Below are 20,531 nucleotides of genomic sequence, written 5' to 3'. Positions count from 1 at the left end.
ATATTTTTGTTCAGTGTAATTTTGAGTCACTTCCACAAACATTAGTTAATGATAACCAATAATGGTGAGGTAAATGTAAGAACGAGAGTACACCTGATGGTAAATTTAGTCACTACTACAGTTTGGCGTGATGGTAACATTCTTACATTTTTTATTAGACGACCAGTGTTGGAATCACAGCCTGCAACATGTAACGTCATAAATACATTGAGATTTCGTTTCGATGGTGGATTAAAGTAAAGATTTGTATACATTAGTGTAGTTTGTTTCCTGAAGTCTTAGTATTATAGAAGCGGTTGATTCTCTTATATTCCTTAATTTTCACATCCATAACCCAGAAACACACAGGGATTTCAGACGCACATAGTCCTTAACGGTCTTTTATAATTAAATCAATTTTAAACCGTCATCAACCCAGACTCAAGTCTCACTGAGATAAAACCTATTAAGACTGGTTATCCTTGTAGAGCAGGCAGGGGTTCTGAAATTCTCTCCACGTAGTAGTCAGGCACCAGCCCCAGCCGCTCCGGACAGCCACTCTCCTGATGGGCCTCAGCGTCAGCCACAGTGGACACCCCGGTCAGGGTCAGCAGGGTCTTCAGGCCACAGTTGGACCCCAGAAGAAAGTCTGTGTCCAGCCGGTCCCCCACCATGAGGCAGCGGCGGCTGTCCAAGCCGAACTGGCTGGCCACACAGTCATACATGATGTGGTTGGGTTTGCTCACAGTCTGGGCCTGGCGCTGGGCTGCAGTCTCCACAGCCTTCAGGATACAGCCGTCCCTGGTGGAGACAGAGAGAAGTGGACAACACATTCAGTGTTGTTGACACTTGAACATAGAGTAACAGAGATGAAAGATCTAACTTGGGGCAGTGGAAAAACCCTCATGGCTCGCTGTACGCTATTACAGATCATTAACACAACAGTCATGTAACCTCCCTGTATGTGAGCACTACTGTGGCAGAGATGGTGCACACACCACGAACAGTAACCACAGTCTGATTGGTTCATACTCCAGCTGTTGTCTCTGCACAGACATCCTCCTTACCGGGGACAGCTTTGCCTTCTTCCAGGGGCAGTCTGGTGTCAGTGTTGGTTCCTACCAGTAGACAGTCAGGATTGTTGAGGTACTGCAGGGCTCTGTTCAGTTTCATGTAACTGAAGTGTTCATCAAACCCAACAACCACAGCCTTCACCTCAGGGTCCAGTGGCATGTTGGCCCAATCCATCTGGACACCTGATATAGGATCAGGCCCCACCCCTGTCTGCTGGATCCCAACCTTCTCTAGTTCCTGCCTCATTGCATTGCTTCCTATGAGATACACTTTGCCATGCAGTTTGGAGACCTTTTTGAGGTACATTGCTGAGCAGTACACCGTTCCAAACACATCATCCTCTGTCACGTTGAATCCCATCAAAGCCAGTTTGTCTGCATACATCTTTCTAGCTTTAGTGTTGTTGTTGGTGACGAAAAACACTTTCTTTCCATTCTTCTTTAGCAGATTGATAATGTCAGGGGTGCCAGGGATGGCCTGATCCCCTCGCCAGATGACACCATCACAATCGAAGAGGACATTGTCCATAGAATCAAGCATTTTCTTTATCAAGGGACCGCTTAAACGGGTGCATTTCGACACAGTAATTGGGAAAACGTGTGCGTGCTGTCAACTACCGGTACCTCTTGTCCCTAACTAGATCAGTCAGTGTCCAAAAATAACTGCCAATAAACGTTACTGTAGGCTACCACTTGCTTGCAGACAACCCACGACATATAACGCAAAATGTACGAGAACAATCTCCCCCGACTAAAAATATGACATTCAATTAAAACGAGTACTATTTAATGTGATCTTGCAATTGAAAGTTAAGCAAAGCGTTTCCTGAACTTCGAGCATTACATCAAATCCATACTGTAACACATTTACGCACCGGTTTAAAGTGGCAGGAACGTCCACGGGGTCGTCACTGGTTAACCCAGCCACACAATCATAATTTTGGCTAACCCCAGCCCAATCCTACAATTTCACATCTGATTTTAAACATAACCTTAACCACACTGCTAACATTATGCCTGTCCTTAAATTAAGATCAAAATGCTAATTATTTTAGACAATTCTGACTCTGTGGCTGTGTTAACTAGCATCCATGCGCTCCCTTCCGGGTTCCGGTAATCTTGTCCACAAGCCGGCTCTCTTTGTCTTTTTAAAAATGGATTGAACCTTTATTTAATTAGGCAAGTCAGTTTAGAACAAATTCTTATTTACAATGATGGCCTACCGGTAGCAATTGAGCCTGGGGACGAGGTTAGGTTCCTTGTGGGTCAACTTGTGCAAGCAGCAAGCAAAGTTCCATATGCATGTTTCTGTGTACACACTGAAATCATTGAATTGAATGACTTGTTGGCGTGATAATATGATTATGCATCCTTGCTTCCTCTAATACAACGATAGGCTTACACCATCTGTAATGCATTCATCCCAAGGGACAGACACCAGCCTGGGAAAAAGTGTCAAGAGAAGCTTTATTGCCAGTTAGAAATTCTCCAAAACACATACACTACAACAATATATTTAGAAATAATAATAATACATACATACATTCAGTAGTGTAGTAGACCTACATCAGCCTCTGTCAAACTTAATTGTCTTTTTTCTCCACACGACGAAGAAGGAAAAATACACTATATATACACAAAACTATGTGGACACCCCTTTAAAATAGTGGATTGGGTATTTCAGCCACACCCGTTGCTGATAGGTGTATAAAATCAAGCACACAGCCATGCAATATCCATAGACAAACATTGTCAGTAGAAGGGCCTTACTGAAGAGCTCAGTGACTTTCAACATGGCACCGTCATAGGATGCCACCTTTTCAACAAGTCAGTTCGTCAAATTTCTGCCCTGCTAGAGCTGCCCGTCAACTGCAAGTAGTAGGCCACACAAACTCACAGAACGGGACCGTCAAGTGCTGAAGTGAGTATCGCATAAAAATAGTCTGTCCTCAGTTGCAACACTCACTTCCGAGTTCCAAAATAGCTCTGAAAGCTAAGTCAGCACAATAACTGTTTGTCGGGAGCTTCATGAAATGGGTTTCCATGGCCGAGCAGCTGCAGACAAGCCTAAGATCACCATGCACAATGCCAAGTGTTGGCTGGAGTGGTGTAACGCTCACCGCCATTGGACTCTGGAGCATTGGAAACGTGTTCTCTGGAGTGATGAATCACGTTTCACCATCTGGCAGTCCGACGGATGAATCTGGGTTTGGCGGATGCCAGGGGAACGCATAGTGCCAACTGTAAAGTTTGGTGGAGGAATAATGTTTTTCATCGTTCGAGCTAGGCCCATTAGTTCCAGTGAATGGAAATCTTAACGCTATAGCATACAATGACATTCTTGACAATTCTTTACTTCCAACTGTGACAACAGTTTGGAGAAGGCCCATTCCTGTTACAGCATGACAATGCCCCCATGTACAAATTGAGGTCCATACAGAAATGGTTTGTTGATATTGGTGTGGCAGAACTTGACTGGCCTGCACAGAGCCCTGACCTCAACTTCATTGAACACCTTTGCAATGAGCTGGAATGCCGACTGCGAGCCAGACCTAATCGCCCAACATTAGTGATGTCACTAATGCTCTTGTGGCTGAATGGAAGCAAGTCCCGGCAGCAATGTTCCAACATCTAGTGGAAAGCCTTCCCAGAAGAGTGGAGGCTGTTATAGCAGCAAAGGGGGGACCAACTTCATAATAATTCCTATGATTTTGGAATGAGATGTTCGACGAGCGTGTGTCCACATACACCACATGACCAAAAGTACCCCAGGTTTCTAAGCACCCCGTTACTATAGAACCACCTTCTGGACTGGTCAGAGGCTGGGGGACCACAGAAGTAGTCAGGTGAGGGGTGGCAGTGCTGGCAGACATTCCTTCGTCCCTTGTACCATTCGTTGGAGGTCTGGTTGACCAGAACTAAGAAGGTGTAGAACATGGCATAGCCCGTCAAGAGCTTGAACACAACAACCAGGAAACCCAGCAAGAAGACGATCCTAAGGAAAATCAGGAACAGGTGCTGGCGAGAGACAGAGGAAATATAGTGCATTCGGAAAGTATTCAGACCCCTTGACTTTTTACACAATTTGTTACGGTACAGCCTTATTCTAAAATGGATTAAATCGTTTTTTTTTCATCATCAATCTACACACAATACCCCATAATGACAAAGCAAAAACAGGTTGGATTGGAGGAGATTTGCTGCACAGCTATTTCCAGGTCTCTCCAGAGACGTTAGATTGGGTTCAAGTCCGAGTTCTAGCTTGGCCACTCAAGTACAGTTAGAGACTTGTTCCGAAACCACTCCTGCATTGTCTTGGCTGTGTGCTTAAGGTTGTTGTCCTGTTGGAAGGTGAACCTTCACCTCAGTCTGAGGTCCTGAGCGCTCTGGAGCAGGTTTTCATAAAGGATCTCTGTATTTTGCTCCGTTCATCTTTCCCTCTATCCTGACTAGTCTCCCAGTCGCTGCCGCTGAAAAACATCCCCTGCTGCCACCACCATACTTCACCGTAGGGATGGTGCCAAGTTTCCTTCAGACACTTGACGCTTGGCATTCAGGCCAAATAATCTTGTTTCTCATGGTCTGAGAGTCCTTTAGGTGTCTTTTGGCAAACTCCAAGTGGGCTGCCATGTGCCTTTTACTGAGGAGTGGCTTCCGTCTGGCCACTTTTCCATAAAGGCCTGTTTGAGATGCAGAGATGGTTGTTCTTCTGGAACGTTCTCCCATCTCCACAGAGGAACTCTGTCAGAGTGACAGAGTGGAGCTCTGTCAGAGTGACCATCGGACTCTTGGTCACCCCCCTGACCAAGGCCCTTCTCCCCCGATTGCTCAGTTTGGCCGGGCAGTGGTTCAAAACTTCATTAAGAATGATGGAAGCCACTGTGTTCTTGGGGACCTTCTATGCTACAGACATGTTTTGGTACCCTTCCCCAGATCTGTGCCTTTGACACAATCCTGTCTCGGAGCACTACAGACAATTCCTTCAACCTCATGGCTAGGTGTTTGGTCTTACTTACACTGTCAACTGAGAGACCTTATATAGACAGGTGTATGCTTTTCCAAATCAAAACCAAACAATTACATTTACCACAGGAGGTCTCCAATCAAGTTGTAGAAACATCAATGGAAACAGGATGCACCAGAGCTCAATTTCAAGTCTCATAGCAAAGGGTCTTTATACTTATTTTTAATACATTTGCAAATATTTCTAAAAACCTTTTTTCACTTCGTCTTTAAGGGGTATTGTGTGTAGATCGATGAGGGGGAAAAAGTATTTAATCCATTTTAGAATAAGGCTGTAACCTAACAAAATGTGGAAAAAGTCAAGGGGTCTGAATACTTTCCGAATGCACTGTATATATGTGGGAAGTGCATTTAACTTAGGATATAAAACTGAATAAAAATAATTAGTATTCTATCTTTTAGCCGTACCAAGTGTGTGGGGGTTTCTGTGGCACGTTAATGGAACTAGAAAGGATTTCATTCATGACATTTTAAAATCAGACTTGCTGTGGAAAAACTGAGAGCAGGAAAGCATGGAAACATCAGGCACCAACATCCTTGTGTGCATGCGTATCTGTATATCCAGTCTGTATATCCAGTCTTTTACCTGTATGACAAAGAGCATCCCTGCCTGCCGTAACTGCCCATCATCATCTACATAACGGTCTCGTAGGATGCCTGACCGCACCACAGCGTGCAGGAACATGTTCCCCATCAGTAGTACCATGTCTGCTGTCATGACACACACTCAGCAGGTAGAGAAGTATTTTAAGCTCTGATGCAGTTGTTGACCCAGAGACAGTGGTGGTCACACACCTGTTGCAGACTCTTGGACAACACAAAGGGAAAACATTGGATATTCAATACAGTTTGAAGACAATAATAGTGGCAGTTATACATTATCTTGTAACAATCTTAATATTTTTTATGCTGTTCGGAGAAGTGTAGTTTAGACTGTACTATGCCTATAGTAGACATTCAGAGGTACAGTATTCAGCCTTAGATCTGTGACTAAAAGCTGAAGGACCAACCTGTACTACGTACCACAGTGTTGTGAGAAAATTTGACCAGCTGACAGGGTGGACAGCAGACTCCAGGGTGGAACATCCTCTTGTCACATGGGTATGCCTGGAGCTGGCCTGCATGTCGCTTCTTTGTTACTGTAGCTACAGAGAAAGAGAGTTCTTCATTTAATTCATGGTGGGATTGTATTGCACATTACAATGTGCACATCAACACGACCACCACATAGATAGCAAATAGTGTGAGTAAATATATTTGTTAACCTGTCTGAGTTGGAAAGATGTCAGGGACATCATGTAGAAAACTTGGTGTAGCTACCTGGCTGTCAAGCACTGACTGACTACAAATACAGTAACTAGCTAGCTATGCTAACTTATAATTTAGTCTCCTTACATTACGAGATAATAGCTTAGCTTAACAATAATCATTACAATAAACCTAGGCTAATGTAATTGTAAAGGGTGCAGGTTAGCAGCATCAGGATGCTTCCTTCCACATTTCACTAACATAGCTAGCTAGTCTAGCTGAGAGTAAGTTAGCTACTTATTGTAACATGACTTAATTGAGCCATGTTGTTACTTACCCTATTTGTGGGATGTACAATTCATAATTTAAATGTGTGCCTTAACTAGTGTTGCAGTAAACTCCACTCACTTCTGTGGACCATTCTCATGCACGGTGTGGGTGGCTTCACTTCTGTGGACCATTCTCATGCAAGGTGTGGGTGGCTTCACTTCTGTTAATCATTCTCATGCACGGTGTGGGTGGGTTCACTTCTGTTGACCATTCTCATGCACGGTGTGGGTGGGTTCACTTCTGTTGACCATTCTCATGCACGGTGTGGGTGGCTTCACTTCTGTTCACCATTCTCATGCACGGTGTGGGTGGGTTCACTTCTGTTGACCATTCTCATGCACGGTGTGGGTGGCTTCACTTCTGTGGACCATTCTCATGCACGGTGTGGGTGGCTTCACTTTCACTTCTGTTGACCATTCTCATGCACGGTGTGGGTGGGTTCACTTCTGTTGACCATTCTCATGCACGGTGTGGGTGGGTTCACTTCTGTTGACCATTCTCATGCACGGTGTGGTTGGCTTCACTTCTGTTGACCATTCTCATGCACGGTGTGGGTGGCTTCACTTCTGTTGACCATTCTCATGCACGGTGTGGGTGGGTTCACTTCTGTTGACCATTCTCATGCACGGTGTGGGTGGCTTCACTTCTGTTGACCATTCTCATGCACGGTGTGGGTGGCTTCACTTCTGTTGACCATTCTCATGCACGGTGTGGGTGGCTTCACTTCTTTTGACCATTCTCATGCACGGTGTGGGTGGCTTCACTTTTGTTGACCATTCTCATGCACGGTGTGGGTGGGTTCACTTCTGTTGACCATTCTCATGCACGGTGTGGGTGGCTTCACTTCTGTGGACCATTCTCATGCACGGTGTGGGTGGCTTCACTTCTGTTGACCATTCTCATGCACGGTGTGGGTGGCTTCACTTTTGTTGACCATTCTCATGCACGGTGTGGGTGGCTTCACTTCTGTTGACCATTCTCATGCACGGTGTGGGTGGCTTCACTTTTGTTGACCATTCTCATGCACGGTGTGGGTGGCTTCACTTCTGTTGACCATTCTCATGCACGGTGTGGGTGGCTTCACTTCTGTTGACCATTCTCATGCACGGTGTGGGTGGCTTCACTTCTGTTGACCATTCTCATGCACGGTGTGGGTGGCTTCACTTCTGTTGACCATTCTCATGCACGGTGTGGGTGGCTTCACTTTTGTTGACCATTCTCATGCACGGTGTGGGTGGGTTCACTTCTGTTGACCATTCTCATGCACGGTGTGGGTGGCTTCACTTTCACTTCTGTTGACCATTCTCATGCACGGTGTGGGTGGCTTCACTTCTGTTGACCATTCTCATGCACGGTGTGGGTGGCTTCACTTTCACTTCTGTTGACCATTCTCATGCACGGTGTGGGTGGGTTCACTTCTGTTGACCATTCTCATGCACGGTGTGGGTGGGTTCACTTCTGTTGACCATTCTCATGCACGGTGTGGTTGGCTTCACTTCTGTTGACCATTCTCATGCACGGTGTGGGTGGCTTCACTTCTGTTGACCATTCTCATGCAAGGTGTGGGTGGCTTCACTTCTGTTAATCATTCTCATGCACGGTGTGGGTGGGTTCACTTCTGTTGACCATTCTCATGCACGGTGTGGGTGGCTTCACTTCTGTGGACCATTCTCATGCACGGTGTGGGTGGCTTCACTTTCACTTCTGTTGACCATTCTCATGCACGGTGTGGGTGGCTTCACTTCTGTTGACCATTCTCATGCACGGTGTGGGTGGCTTCACTTTCACTTCTGTTGACCATTCTCATGCACGGTGTGGGTGGGTTCACTTCTGTTGACCATTCTCATGCACGGTGTGGGTGGGTTCACTTCTGTTGACCATTCTCATGCACGGTGTGGTTGGCTTCACTTCTGTTGACCATTCTCATGCACGGTGTGGGTGGCTTCACTTCTGTTGACCATTCTCATGCACGGTGTGGGTGGGTTCACTTCTGTTGACCATTCTCATGCACGGTGTGGGTGGCTTCACTTCTGTTGACCATTCTCATGCACGGTGTGGGTGGCTTCACTTCTGTTGACCATTCTCATGCACGGTGTGGGTGGCTTCACTTCTGTTGACCATTCTCATGCACGGTGTGGGTGGCTTCACTTTTGTTGACCATTTTCATGCACGGTGTGGGTGGGTTCACTTCTGTGGACCATTCTCATGCATGGTGTGGGTGGCTTCACTTCTGTTGACCATTCTCATGCACGGTGTGGGTGGCTTCACTTTTGTTGACCATTCTCATGCACGGTGTGGGTGGCTTCACTTCTGTTGACCATTCTCATGCACGGTGTGGGTGGCTTCACTTTTGTTGACCATTCTCATGCACGGTGTGGGTGGCTTCACTTCTGTTGACCATTCTCATGCACGGTGTGGGTGGCTTCACTTCTGTTGACCATTCTCATGCACGGTGTGGGTGGCTTCACTTCTGTTGACCATTCTCATGCACGGTGTGGGTGGCTTCACTTCTGTTGACCATTCTCATGCACGGTGTGGGTGGCTTCACTTTTGTTGACCATTCTCATGCACGGTGTGGGTGGGTTCACTTCTGTTGACCATTCTCATGCACGGTGTGGGTGGCTTCACTTCTGTTGACCATTCTCATGCACGGTGTGGGTGGCTTCACTTCTGTTGACCATTCTCATGCACGGTGTGGGTGGCTTCACTTTTGTTGACCATTCTCATGCACGGTGTGGGTGGGTTCACTTCTGTTGACCATTCTCATGCACGGTGTGGGTGGCTTCACTTCTGTGGACCATTCTCATGCACGGTGTGGGTGGCTTCACTTCTGTGGACCATTCTCATGCACGGTGTGGGTGGCTTCACTTCTGTTGACCATTCTCATGCACGGTGTGGGTGGCTTCACTTCTGTTGACCATTCTCATGCACGTGTGGGTGGGTTCACTTCTGTTGACCATTCTCATGCACGGTGTGGGTGGCTTCACTTCTGTGGACCATTCTCATGCACGGTGTGGGTGGCTTCACTTTCACTTCTGTTGACCATTCTCATGCACGGTGTGGGTGGCTTCACTTCTGTTGACCATTCTCATGCACGGTGTGGGTGGCTTCACTTTCACTTCTGTTGACCATTCTCATGCACGGTGTGGGTGGGTTCACTTCTGCTGACCATTCTCATGCACGGTGTGGGTGGGTTCACTTCTGTTGACCATTCTCATGCACGGTGTGGTTGGCTTCACTTCTGTTGACCATTCTCATGCACGGTGTGGGTGGCTTCACTTCTGTTGACCATTCTCATGCACGGTGTGGGTGGGTTCACTTCTGTTGACCATTCTCATGCACGGTGTGGGTGGCTTCACTTCTGTGGACCATTCTCATGCACGGTGTGGGTGGCTTCCCTTTCACTTCTGTTGACCATTCTCATGCACGGTGTGGGTGGCTTCACTTCTGTTGACCATTCTCATGCACGGTGTGGGTGGCTTCACTTTCACTTCTGTTGACCATTCTCATGCACGGTGTGGGTGGCTTCACTTCTGTGGACCATTCTTATGCACGGTGTGGGTGGCTTCACTTCTGTTGACCATTCTCATGCACGGTGTGGGTGGCTTCACTTTTGTTGACCATTCTCATGCACGGTGTGGGTGGCTTCACTTCTGTTGACCATTCTCATGCACGGTGTGGGTGGCTTCACTTTTGTTGACCATTCTCATGCACGGTGTGGGTGGCTTCACTTCTGTTGACCATTCTCATGCACGGTGTGGGTGGCTTCACTTCTGTTGACCATTCTCATGCACGGTGTGGGTGGCTTCACTTCTGTTGACCATTCTCATGCACGGTGTGGGTGGCTTCACTTCTGTTGACCATTCTCATGCACGGTGTGGGTGGCTTCACTTTTGTTGACCATTCTCATGCACGGTGTGGGTGGCTTCACTTCTGTTGACCATTCTCATGCACGGTGTGGGTGGCTTCACTTCTGTGGACCATTCTCATGCACGGTGTGGGTGGCTTCACTTCTGTGGACCATTCTCATGCACGGTGTGGGTGGCTTCACTTCTGTTGACCATTCTCATGCACAGTGTGGGTGGCTTCACTTCTGTTGACCATTCTCATGCACGGTGTGGGTGGGTTCACTTCTGTTGACCATTCTCATGCACGGTGTGGGTGGCTTCACTTCTGTGGACCATTCTCATGCACGGTGTGGGTGGCTTCACTTTCACTTCTGTTGACCATTCTCATGCACGGTGTGGGTGGCTTCACTTCTGTTGACCATTCTCATGCACGGTGTGGGTGGCTTCACTTTCACTTCTGTTGACCATTCTCATGCACGGTGTGGGTGGGTTCACTTCTGTTGACCATTCTCATGCACGGTGTGGGTGGGTTCACTTCTGTTGACCATTCTCATGCACGGTGTGGTTGGCTTCACTTCTGTTGACCATTCTCATGCACGGTGTGGGTGGCTTCACTTCTGTTGACCATTCTCATGCACGGTGTGGGTGGGTTCACTTCTGTTGACCATTCTCATGCACGGTGTGGGTGGCTTCACTTCTGTTGACCATTCTCATGCACGGTGTGGGTGGCTTCACTTCTGTTGACCATTCTCATGCACGGTGTGGGTGGCTTCACTTCTGTTGACCATTCTCATGCACGGTGTGGGTGGCTTCACTTTTGTTGACCATTCTCATGCACGGTGTGGGTGGGTTCACTTCTGTTGACCATTCTCATGCACGGTGTGGGTGGCTTCACTTCTGTGGACCATTCTCATGCACGGTGTGGGTGGCTTCACTTCTGTTGACCATTCTCATGCACGGTGTGGGTGGCTTCACTTTTGTTGACCATTCTCATGCACGGTGTGGGTGGCTTCACTTCTGTTGACCATTCTCATGCACGGTGTGGGTGGCTTCACTTCTGTTGACCATTCTCATGCACGGTGTGGGTGGCTTCACTTCTGTTGACCATTCTCATGCACGGTGTGGGTGGCTTCACTTCTGTTGACCATTCTCATGCACGGTGTGGGTGGCTTCACTTCTGTTGACCATTCTCATGCACGGTGTGGGTGGCTTCACTTCTGTTGACCATTCTCATGCACGGTGTGGGTGGCTTCACTTTTGTTGACCATTCTCATGCACGGTGTGGGTGGCTTCACTTCTGTTGACCATTCTCATGCACGGTGTGGGTGGCTTCACTTCTGTTGACCATTCTCATGCACGGTGTGGGTGGCTTCACTTCTGTTGACCATTCTCATGCACGGTGTGGGTGGCTTCACTTCTGTTGACCATTCTCATGCACGGTGTGGGTGGCTTCACTTCTGTTGACCATTCTCATGCACGGTGTGGGTGGCTTCACTTCTGTTGACCATTCTCATGCACGGTGTGGGTGGCTTCACTTCTGTTGACCATTCTCATGCACGGTGTGGGTGGCTTCACTTCTGTTGACCATTCTCATGCACGGTGTGGGTGGCTTCACTTCTGTTGACCATTCTCATGCACGGTGTGGGTGGCTTCACTTCTGTTGACCATTCTCATGCACGGTGTGGGTGGCTTCACTTCTGTTGACCATTCTCATGCACGGTGTGGGTGGCTTCACTTCTGTTGCCTGTTCATCTTCTTCTTGTTCTTTTTGGTGTTCCTCTTTTTGTTGTTCTTGTTCTTGTTGTTGTTCTTTGTTTTGCTTCTTCTTCTTCTGTGGATGTTAGCATGTTCTTGTTCTTCTTTTTGTTCTTGTTCTTCTTTTTTTGTTGTTGTTCTTCTTCTGTGTGTTTTATGGCAGACTACAACCTAAAAAGGTGTATTGCTGCCACCAACTGGACAGGGTTGAAACAAACAAGGTAAAAATAAAACCCATAGGTGATAGGGAAAACTTAATCCACCCAAAAAAAACAATAAATAAAAAACACATTGACAAATCCGTAGCCTGTTGCTAAGTGTTTTTTGTTGGTTTTTGTGACACTGATGTTGCTGGTGGGAAACTATAGCATCACTTCACTGCTCCTTTGGCGACGTCATGAGGGACTGTTACCAGACAAATTGTAAACATGGATAAATGGATATATGATAAGTAATTGATTATTGATGTTTTATCTCATGCATGACAAGGTTTGTTGTTAATCATTCACAGTCAAGCTAATTAAATTCATTCAGATAGACTAAATTGCTATAGATTTGACTGACTTAACATGAACTTTTTGCAAAGATTGAAAATGAATGGATAAGTAGAAATGTTCACAGTTTTACCCCATTTCAATATTGTGCACCTGCTCCTCAGTTGCACACAACACAAAGGCATCATGACACAGGCTGTTGGATCTGGTTCCTGAGTTTTGCCTGCGTTTTCAAACAGGCCCTGCTCTCAAGTTACACATACAGTTAGTGAGAGGAGTGTTACTTAGAGGCACTTGCTCTGTAGGCTATGTATTTCTTCATCGTCTCAGGGTGTTGAAAGGTAAGACTGCATCTTATTTATAAAATCATGATGGGAGCTCAAACCATTCTGGGCAGTTACAATAAGTATCTTCATTCAATAGAATTGCATTGAAGTTTTTCCAGCATCAGCAGACTGAATATTCATGAATTTGTTGGCTGTAGATGTAAACAGCACAGTTTGTTTACTGTTGGGAACCTCCACATTATATTCACTTTCACACTGAGTCACATGCTTCAATTCAGGCGGTAGTTACATGATGATGGGTCCTATCAGCTTTAGCAGTTCTAGTCATTTGTTTCAGTATCTAAATGACTTGATTCTTTTTGGCTCTGGGAATGAATATTGCTTTCATTTAGTTCTAGTCCGTCTCTGCTTTAAACAGGTTGATGTCTTGCCAAAACAGTCAGGTACCCACCGACCAGGCTCAGTCATCTTACCTCAGGCTCAATGACCTGTATAATGTCACTCGGTCTCTCTTGCTCTCCCATATTCCCATATATAAGTCAAGTGGCCATCTTAGGTTGGGCAAGGTGTAAGATGAGAGTTTGATTGAAGGGAACAGTGTTTGTTTGGAGATACAAGCATGGCTGTTGAATAATTCACCTGGCCCAGTATGTATTACTAGGACTAAGCTGTTACTTTTACTCAACTATGAGGTACTTTTTTCACCTTTGCTGTTTTCTGTGTTGGAAAATAAGTACTTTACATTGCTGTTTTAGCAGTCTTAGCTGTCATAACAGTCTTAGCTGTCATAGCAGTCTTAGCTGTCATAGCAGTCTTAGCTGTATTTAGGCCATTATAAACCATATGTTATTACTGTTACTATATCCATTAGATATGACTATGTTATTACAATATTATTACTGATTTCCTTTAGAAGAAAAATGCTAAACTACTGTCACAGTAGTCCTGTTCCATGCTCCATAAATGCAATCATCTCCGATAAACGTCTCTCTCTACAATGAATCCTTCTCATTAACCACCTGCTTTTATTAGTAGGTTTATTTTATGTCCTCCTGTGATCTGTAATTCCATTATCCATATTGTGTGATTAACCTTTTTCTGCACATACACTGACAAATATACCACAACTCACTGGCAGTTCTCAATTACCATTGACTGATGGCCATGTGACTAGTAACTAGCCTGCTGATTGGAACTGTGTTGCCCAATACTATCTTACTGTAAATTGCCTCAGGGACAAGTTGCTGCAGCACTGTTTAAAAAAAACAGATCAGAGGCATTCATGCGCACCACTGTGAGTCTGTGTGGATATCTCCACATCCCTAACCCTAATAAAGGGGGGCATATGTCCCTGTCCTGGTGGGGGGTGGAGAGGGATTTAAAAATTCAGCCCATAATTCCACTAATCCAGAGCAAAGTCTTAAATTGCCACTGCTCCTTCTCAATGGGGCTGAGCATTGAGGAACACACACACACACACACACACACACACACACACACACACACACACACACACACACACACACACACACACACACACACACACACACACACACACACACACACACACACACACACACACACACACACACACACACACACACACACACACACACACACACACACACACACACACACACACACACACACACACACACACACACACACACACACACACACACATAAGAGCGCCCAGGCACACGCTCCAATTAGTGTTCATCAACCCCTTTCTGTATGACACACACAGTGATTCTGGGCCAGTTTCCGTCCCTTGGAGGACGTCACCTAGCAGTGAGAGAGAGCAGGAAAAAAGACAGAGGAGTATTTATAGAAGAAAATGGGGGCCCTTTTTGGAGAAGGGTTTTATTAAGGAGCGGAGTAGAGCGAGGGCATCCCAGTTGTATTATTAACACTGTGCAAACGGCCTGCAGGACTGCAAGGACACACTCTGGGAGGAGATTCTGGAGTAACTCTGTGACAAGTCTTCATGTACTGTCACCCTTTTCTTGTGTTGCGGTGGCAGTGTGGATGACTCTGTAGAGGACTCTGTGGATGACTCTAAGATGGGGTATTTTGAATTGACAACCCCTCTTGTTTGAATGGGGGCTGTTGGTATGGTCCAAGAGGCTTTTTTACTGTACAGCCAGGTTGGATACTAGCTCAAAGATAGGCCACCTGCAGTTTGATACAAGATGAAGACATTTCTACAGAACAAGAAAGGCAGATATTCTTTCAGGAACCAGAACAAGCCTGCTGTTCCTCGCTATCCATCTAAAGATGACTGTAAGTCTGTCTGTTTGAATGTCATTCACTTATTGAAACACATGACTGTTTCAAGGCTTTGGAGGTTGAACAGCAGACGCTGGCTCTGTTTTAAAGTTCATGTTACATTTTCAGACAGAATAGATATTTGTATAGTTCTATATTTGGCATGTGTGACCTGTCGTATCAGGGACGTTTTTGGAAGCAAACTCGTGGAGGTTAATACATGCTGATCCTGTTTTAATGCTCTATAAATGTAATAGTTTATATAATGTTATAAAGGTTCACAAATGAAGCGTTAGGGATTGGAGTGTATTACCACAAAATGCAGGATAACCTGCACTCCTAGATTTAAATGTGTTTTCTGTGTTTGGTTATGGCAGATATTTTATGCTTGAGTCGCTCTCATGCAGGCAATAGAGTGCCCTCTATCAGAGCCCTCCATCAGAGCCCTCTATCAGAGCCCTCCATCAGAGCCCTCCGTCAGATAGAGAGTCAGTGAATTTTGATGTACAGTAAAATGGATTAACTTTGGAAGAGAGCACTTCATGCTTCTCAAGGTCAAATACTCTGAGATGCCTTTGGAGTTGTGAACAAGGTCAGTGACCCCAAGGGTTCGACAAGGGTTCAACCCCCCACTGAGAGCACCATACTGCTTCTCATTCGCATCTCAATCCAGAACATCTTTCTCATCAGACTCCCTGTGGGTTTCTTCATCTTCCTCTCCTCTTCGTCATTCTTCTTCTCTCATCTAGTCATTGCGATGCCGACATCCAATCAGGGCTGGCCAGAGGAGTTTGGCTTCCAGCTGGGAGGAAGTGGTCCTAGCTACATCCTGTCTGTGGAGGAGGGGAGCAGTGCCTACCTGGCGGGGCTGCAGCCAGGTGACCAGGTCAGAGAGATTCTAGGTCCTAAACTAAACCAAAACTATTTTTATCCTTTGTTTAACCATTATTTAACAAGGCAAGTCAATTGACAAATATGCAGTTAATAGTATTATGTTAAGACTTTGATAATATTATGATGAGAGTGTAATAGTATGATCAGGGATTTATACTGGAATAGCTGTTTCTGGGTGTCTTCATTCAACGGTCTTTCTCTGACCAGGTGCTGGAGATCGAGGGCCAGAATGTGTCCTCTCTGGGAGTCCAGGCTGTCATCTCCATCGCTCAGACCCAGAGGAACATCCCTCCCAGCATCGGAGTGGTGTCTCGCATCCAGCAGGTCTGAACTCACTCTGACTGGGACTCACCTGGCACCATCATACTGTAGTAGCACAATGTTTGATACTTCTAACTGTGCCAACTGAACATCTGACTCGTTGTATTTCTGATACCTCATGTAACCCCAGAAACTGTAGTGGCAATGCTAAACTTTTCAAGTCATTAGTCAAAATTATTTCTCTCTATCTTGACATAATACAAAGAAAGTGAAATAAGAATTCAATCTCTGCCTCTCAGATGGACATCACCCCGGGTCCTGATGGTCGTTTCGGCTTCACCATCATGGGAGACTGCCCCCTCCTGGTGGAGGACTGTTCGCCCTGCTCTCCGGCGGGACGGGGTGGCCTGGGTGCCGGTGACTACGTCATGGAGGTCAACGGGATCCCGGTGAGGCAGCACGAGATGGCGGCGGCGCTGATCAAGGCGTCCCAGGGGCGTACGCTGAGGCTGGGGGTGCTGTGTCTGGGGCCCAGACAGAAAGTACGCAGCAGTGGGAGTATGGATGGGATACAGCCTGGAGGAGACGGGATGAGGAAGGACCGCAAACACAAGGCCCTGGAGTTCAACAGGAAGGTGAGGCTTTCTTTTAAACTAACTGTTGTATGAGTTATACAGGGGAACATGGATGTTATTGATTATACAGGGGAACATGGATGTTATTGATTATACAGGGGAACATGGATGTTATTGATTATACAGGGGAACATGGATGTTATTGATTATACAGGGGAACATGGATGTTATTGATTATACAGGGGAACATGGATGTTATTGATTATACAGGGGAACATGGATGTTATTGATTATACAGGGGAACATGGATGTTATTGATTATACAGGGGAACATGGATGTTATTGATTATACAGGGGAACATGGATGTTATTGATTATACAGGGGAACATGGATGTTATTGATTATACAGGGGAACATGGATGTTATTGATTATACAGGGGAACATGGATGTTATTGATTATACAGGGGAACATGGATATCCAGAGGAAACAACAGTTTGAAAGAGACACTGCTGTTCAAAAAGCATTATGCTTACTGAGCTTACTTCCTCAGTCTGATAATTGGAAGCTTCTTTGTAAATGTATACAATGCTTCTTTAGGGAGGCTGTGTAACTATGCGCCTTTCAACAACAATTGTTATTGATATCTTTCAGATTGACCAGATTTTGGGGGAGGAGCCGGAGGTGAAGGAGAGGCTGTTTGCGGTGCTGAAGCAGTATGCTGCGGAGAAGAAGGTTGATTGGCTGGCCTCTGTCCTTCCAGACATCCTCACCACTGTCGAGCAGCAGACGCTCATTGGCAACATCAGGTACAGGAGTCTCTGCTCTCTGGGCATTATCCAGACTGTGTTCAGTATAGGTTCTTGAGATAGATATCCTAGTACAACCCAGGTGGGATGCATCCTTCTAATATCCCCATTTCGGAGTCCCAGTGAAAAGTAATAGTCTGTGGGGATTATTGTGCGATGGGTGATGAGTGTTTAAACAGGCTTTTCCTTTTGCTCATTTTGCTGGTGGAGGGATTACGGGGGTCTTAATTAGTGTCAACCATTATCACACTGTGCTTTAGGTGGACGCCATCTGCTGCAGATGGGGCTCAGGGTAAACCCACAGTGACCCTCCTGTTAGGTCAAACTAGTAGGGGTTTGAGTGAAACTGCATAGCCTCAGAGCCAAAATGGAGACTAGTCTTGAGCCAAATCAAATGGGTTAGTGACAGAGCAGAAGATTTGACGGTGTTCATAATAATCACTGATGATCAGAAGTTAAGCTCAACCAAGGTAAAGACAGTTTTTGTGGGGCTGTTTGAAATTCAACCTGATGTATTCAAATTTTGCTAGCACTGTTTTTGTCTGAGATCAGCTCAACGATCTGCCAATATTGTAATCATTACTGTCTCTACCTTTTTGCATGAGATTTGTTTCTTTGTGACTCATATTGTGACTCATATTGTCTGACATTTCAATGAAGAAATACTTGCATAATCATTTATCTTATGTTAGTGTGGGAAAATGAGCAACAGGACTCTCACTAAACCTTAATCCAAGTACACTAAACCCTTAATCCAAGTACACTTTTTCCTTTAGATGTGTGGAGATTACAGTTACTTCCATACCCTATGAAGGGAGTTAGTTAGAGAGGGAGATGGGCATCTGTCATGTAAAATGAAAAGTCTTTAATCTGATTGGTTGGTATGAGGAATCCATCTGAGGGATTGGTTGGTATGAGGAATCCATCTAAGGGATTGGTTGGTATGAGGAATCCATCTGAGGGATTGGTTAGTATGAGGAATCCATCTGAGGGATTGGTTGGTATGAGGAATCCATCTAAGGGATTGGTTGGTATGAGGAATCCATCTGAGGGATTGGTTGGTATGAGGAATCCATCTGAGGGATTGGTTGGTATGAGGAATCCATCTGAGGGATTGGTTGGTATGAGGAATCCATCTGAGGGAACGTTGACCATGTGGTCATCCGGCTGGGGTCTTACCACAGTGGAGAAACTTTACCAATGAGCTATAGCCAGACCACAGCTTTGATTATCTGACCATAACCTCTCTTTACTCGAGGAAGTCAACTACACAGGTAATTAAGGTGGATGTGGTGGATTGTGTGGATTGTAGTTCCACGTAACGCAGTTGAATCATCTCAGCGTCACTTACTGGTATATCAGGTAGGTAGTGATACCTTTTGACTGGGGCCTTGAGTTTTACTTGATCACGTGACCAGACCAGAAACAAAACTCTGTGTCCTAGTGATGTGATTAGATATCTCGTTTGGGGCGGCAGGGTAGCCTAGTGGTTAGAGTGTTGGACTAGTAACCGAAAGGTTGCAAGTTCATATCCCCGAGCTGTCGTTCTGCCCCTGAACAGGCAGTTCAGGATGTCATTGAAAATAAGAATTTGTTCTTAACTGACTTGCCTAGTTAAATCAATAAAAAATAAAGATTGTTATACTGTAAGATACGGTACTATTTAAGGTTATGTGTGAATCATTTAATATTTAAATGCAAAGCTATTTTGTCCAATAAGAACATAAGGCAGTGATTCCAGATCACCAGAGGACAGTGAGACTTTCCTTTGGCATCGTTCTAAATATAGACTGAGTGGCATTTAACAAACAATGGAGATGTTTGTTTTAGTCCACTGACTCTCTTCCTTTCTCTTGCATCCCTCGCTCTCCTCCTCCCTCTCTCTTTCCATCTCTCTCTTCCACCTCCATCTCTCTCTCTCTTACTCTCTTACTCTTTCTCTTGCTCTCTCCCTTCCTCTTTCTCTCACTCTCTCTGAGGGATTTCTGTGATGGATTGTATCCTCATTATTCTACTTTAAGCTCTTGCTCATCTGTGGTTGGTGAGAGTTCACTGCTGGCGATGGTTCCTGGATGCACTATGCAGATTCTACCCCATACCATTATAATGCATTATTATTTCAAAATTCAGTTTGTGAACCTATGCACTTACTCACGTTTATTGATTTATAATCCTGATTCTGAATTATGACAGAGTACTAACTCTAATGAGCTGTTTTGGGTGAGTACAGGTTTTTATTTTGTATTATTGATTGTTTTGAACTGTTGTACTTGCAGTTGTCTTGCAGTGCTGTCTTGCTGTTTCAGTACAGGTAGGGGCACCGCAGTCAGTGTAATGTCATACTTGGCATATGTGGGCAGATAATTACCCTGGTACAGTACTGTCCCTGTTTCTGAGGGGTATTCTGTGTTGGGTGGCAGCTCTTTTTCAGAGACTTGTTTAAATGTTTAAACTATTTATTGTTGTGCAACTATTTATTGTTGAGAGGTCTGAATCAGTGTTGACGGTATTATTATGGCCTGTATATTGACTCTCAGCACTTGAATAGATCAAAATGAAATATTCTATGATTTTGTACCAGATTATACGATACTTTTTGTCTCTGGCGATTCCTAGAATAAGCGATAAACTACAACTCCTAATAAGTGACGGACCTTGTTTATTATCTACTGAAGTGCCCTCTTCCT

The 20,531-nt window shown here is 45.4% G+C and overlaps 2 protein-coding genes and 1 pseudogene across 2 annotated transcripts in view; 1 reads left to right on the top strand and 2 right to left on the bottom strand.

The window, feature by feature from the left end:
* Positions 1–455: 455 nt before the first annotated feature.
* LOC124038765 (glycerol-3-phosphate phosphatase-like) lies at positions 456–1,638 on the bottom strand (the record flags this gene model as incomplete). Its single annotated transcript, XM_046354836.1, has 2 exons — positions 456–778; positions 1,044–1,638. Coding segments are annotated over 2 exons (918 nt in total), but the record flags the coding sequence as incomplete, so codon positions are not given.
* A 997-nt stretch (positions 1,639–2,635) lies between these two features.
* On the bottom strand, positions 2,636–6,744 carry LOC124038764 (annotated as a pseudogene).
* An 8,039-nt stretch (positions 6,745–14,783) lies between these two features.
* grid2ipb (glutamate receptor, ionotropic, delta 2 (Grid2) interacting protein, b) overlaps positions 14,784–20,531 on the top strand; it is a 69,381-nt gene continuing 63,633 nt past the window's right edge. Inside the window, 5 exon segments of the mRNA XM_046354569.1 lie at positions 14,784–15,320; positions 16,055–16,191; positions 16,407–16,523; positions 16,760–17,095; positions 17,690–17,844. Coding sequence (XP_046210525.1) covers positions 15,230–15,320; positions 16,055–16,191; positions 16,407–16,523; positions 16,760–17,095; positions 17,690–17,844 — 836 coding nt within the window. The 5' untranslated portion in view covers positions 14,784–15,229.

Source organism: Oncorhynchus gorbuscha, linkage group LG06 (genome assembly GCF_021184085.1).
Source record: "Oncorhynchus gorbuscha isolate QuinsamMale2020 ecotype Even-year linkage group LG06, OgorEven_v1.0, whole genome shotgun sequence".
Classification (NCBI taxonomy): Eukaryota; Metazoa; Chordata; class Actinopteri; order Salmoniformes; family Salmonidae; genus Oncorhynchus; species Oncorhynchus gorbuscha.
The sequence above is the reverse complement of the archived record's forward strand: the minus strand, read 5'-3'. Positions and strand labels throughout refer to the sequence as shown.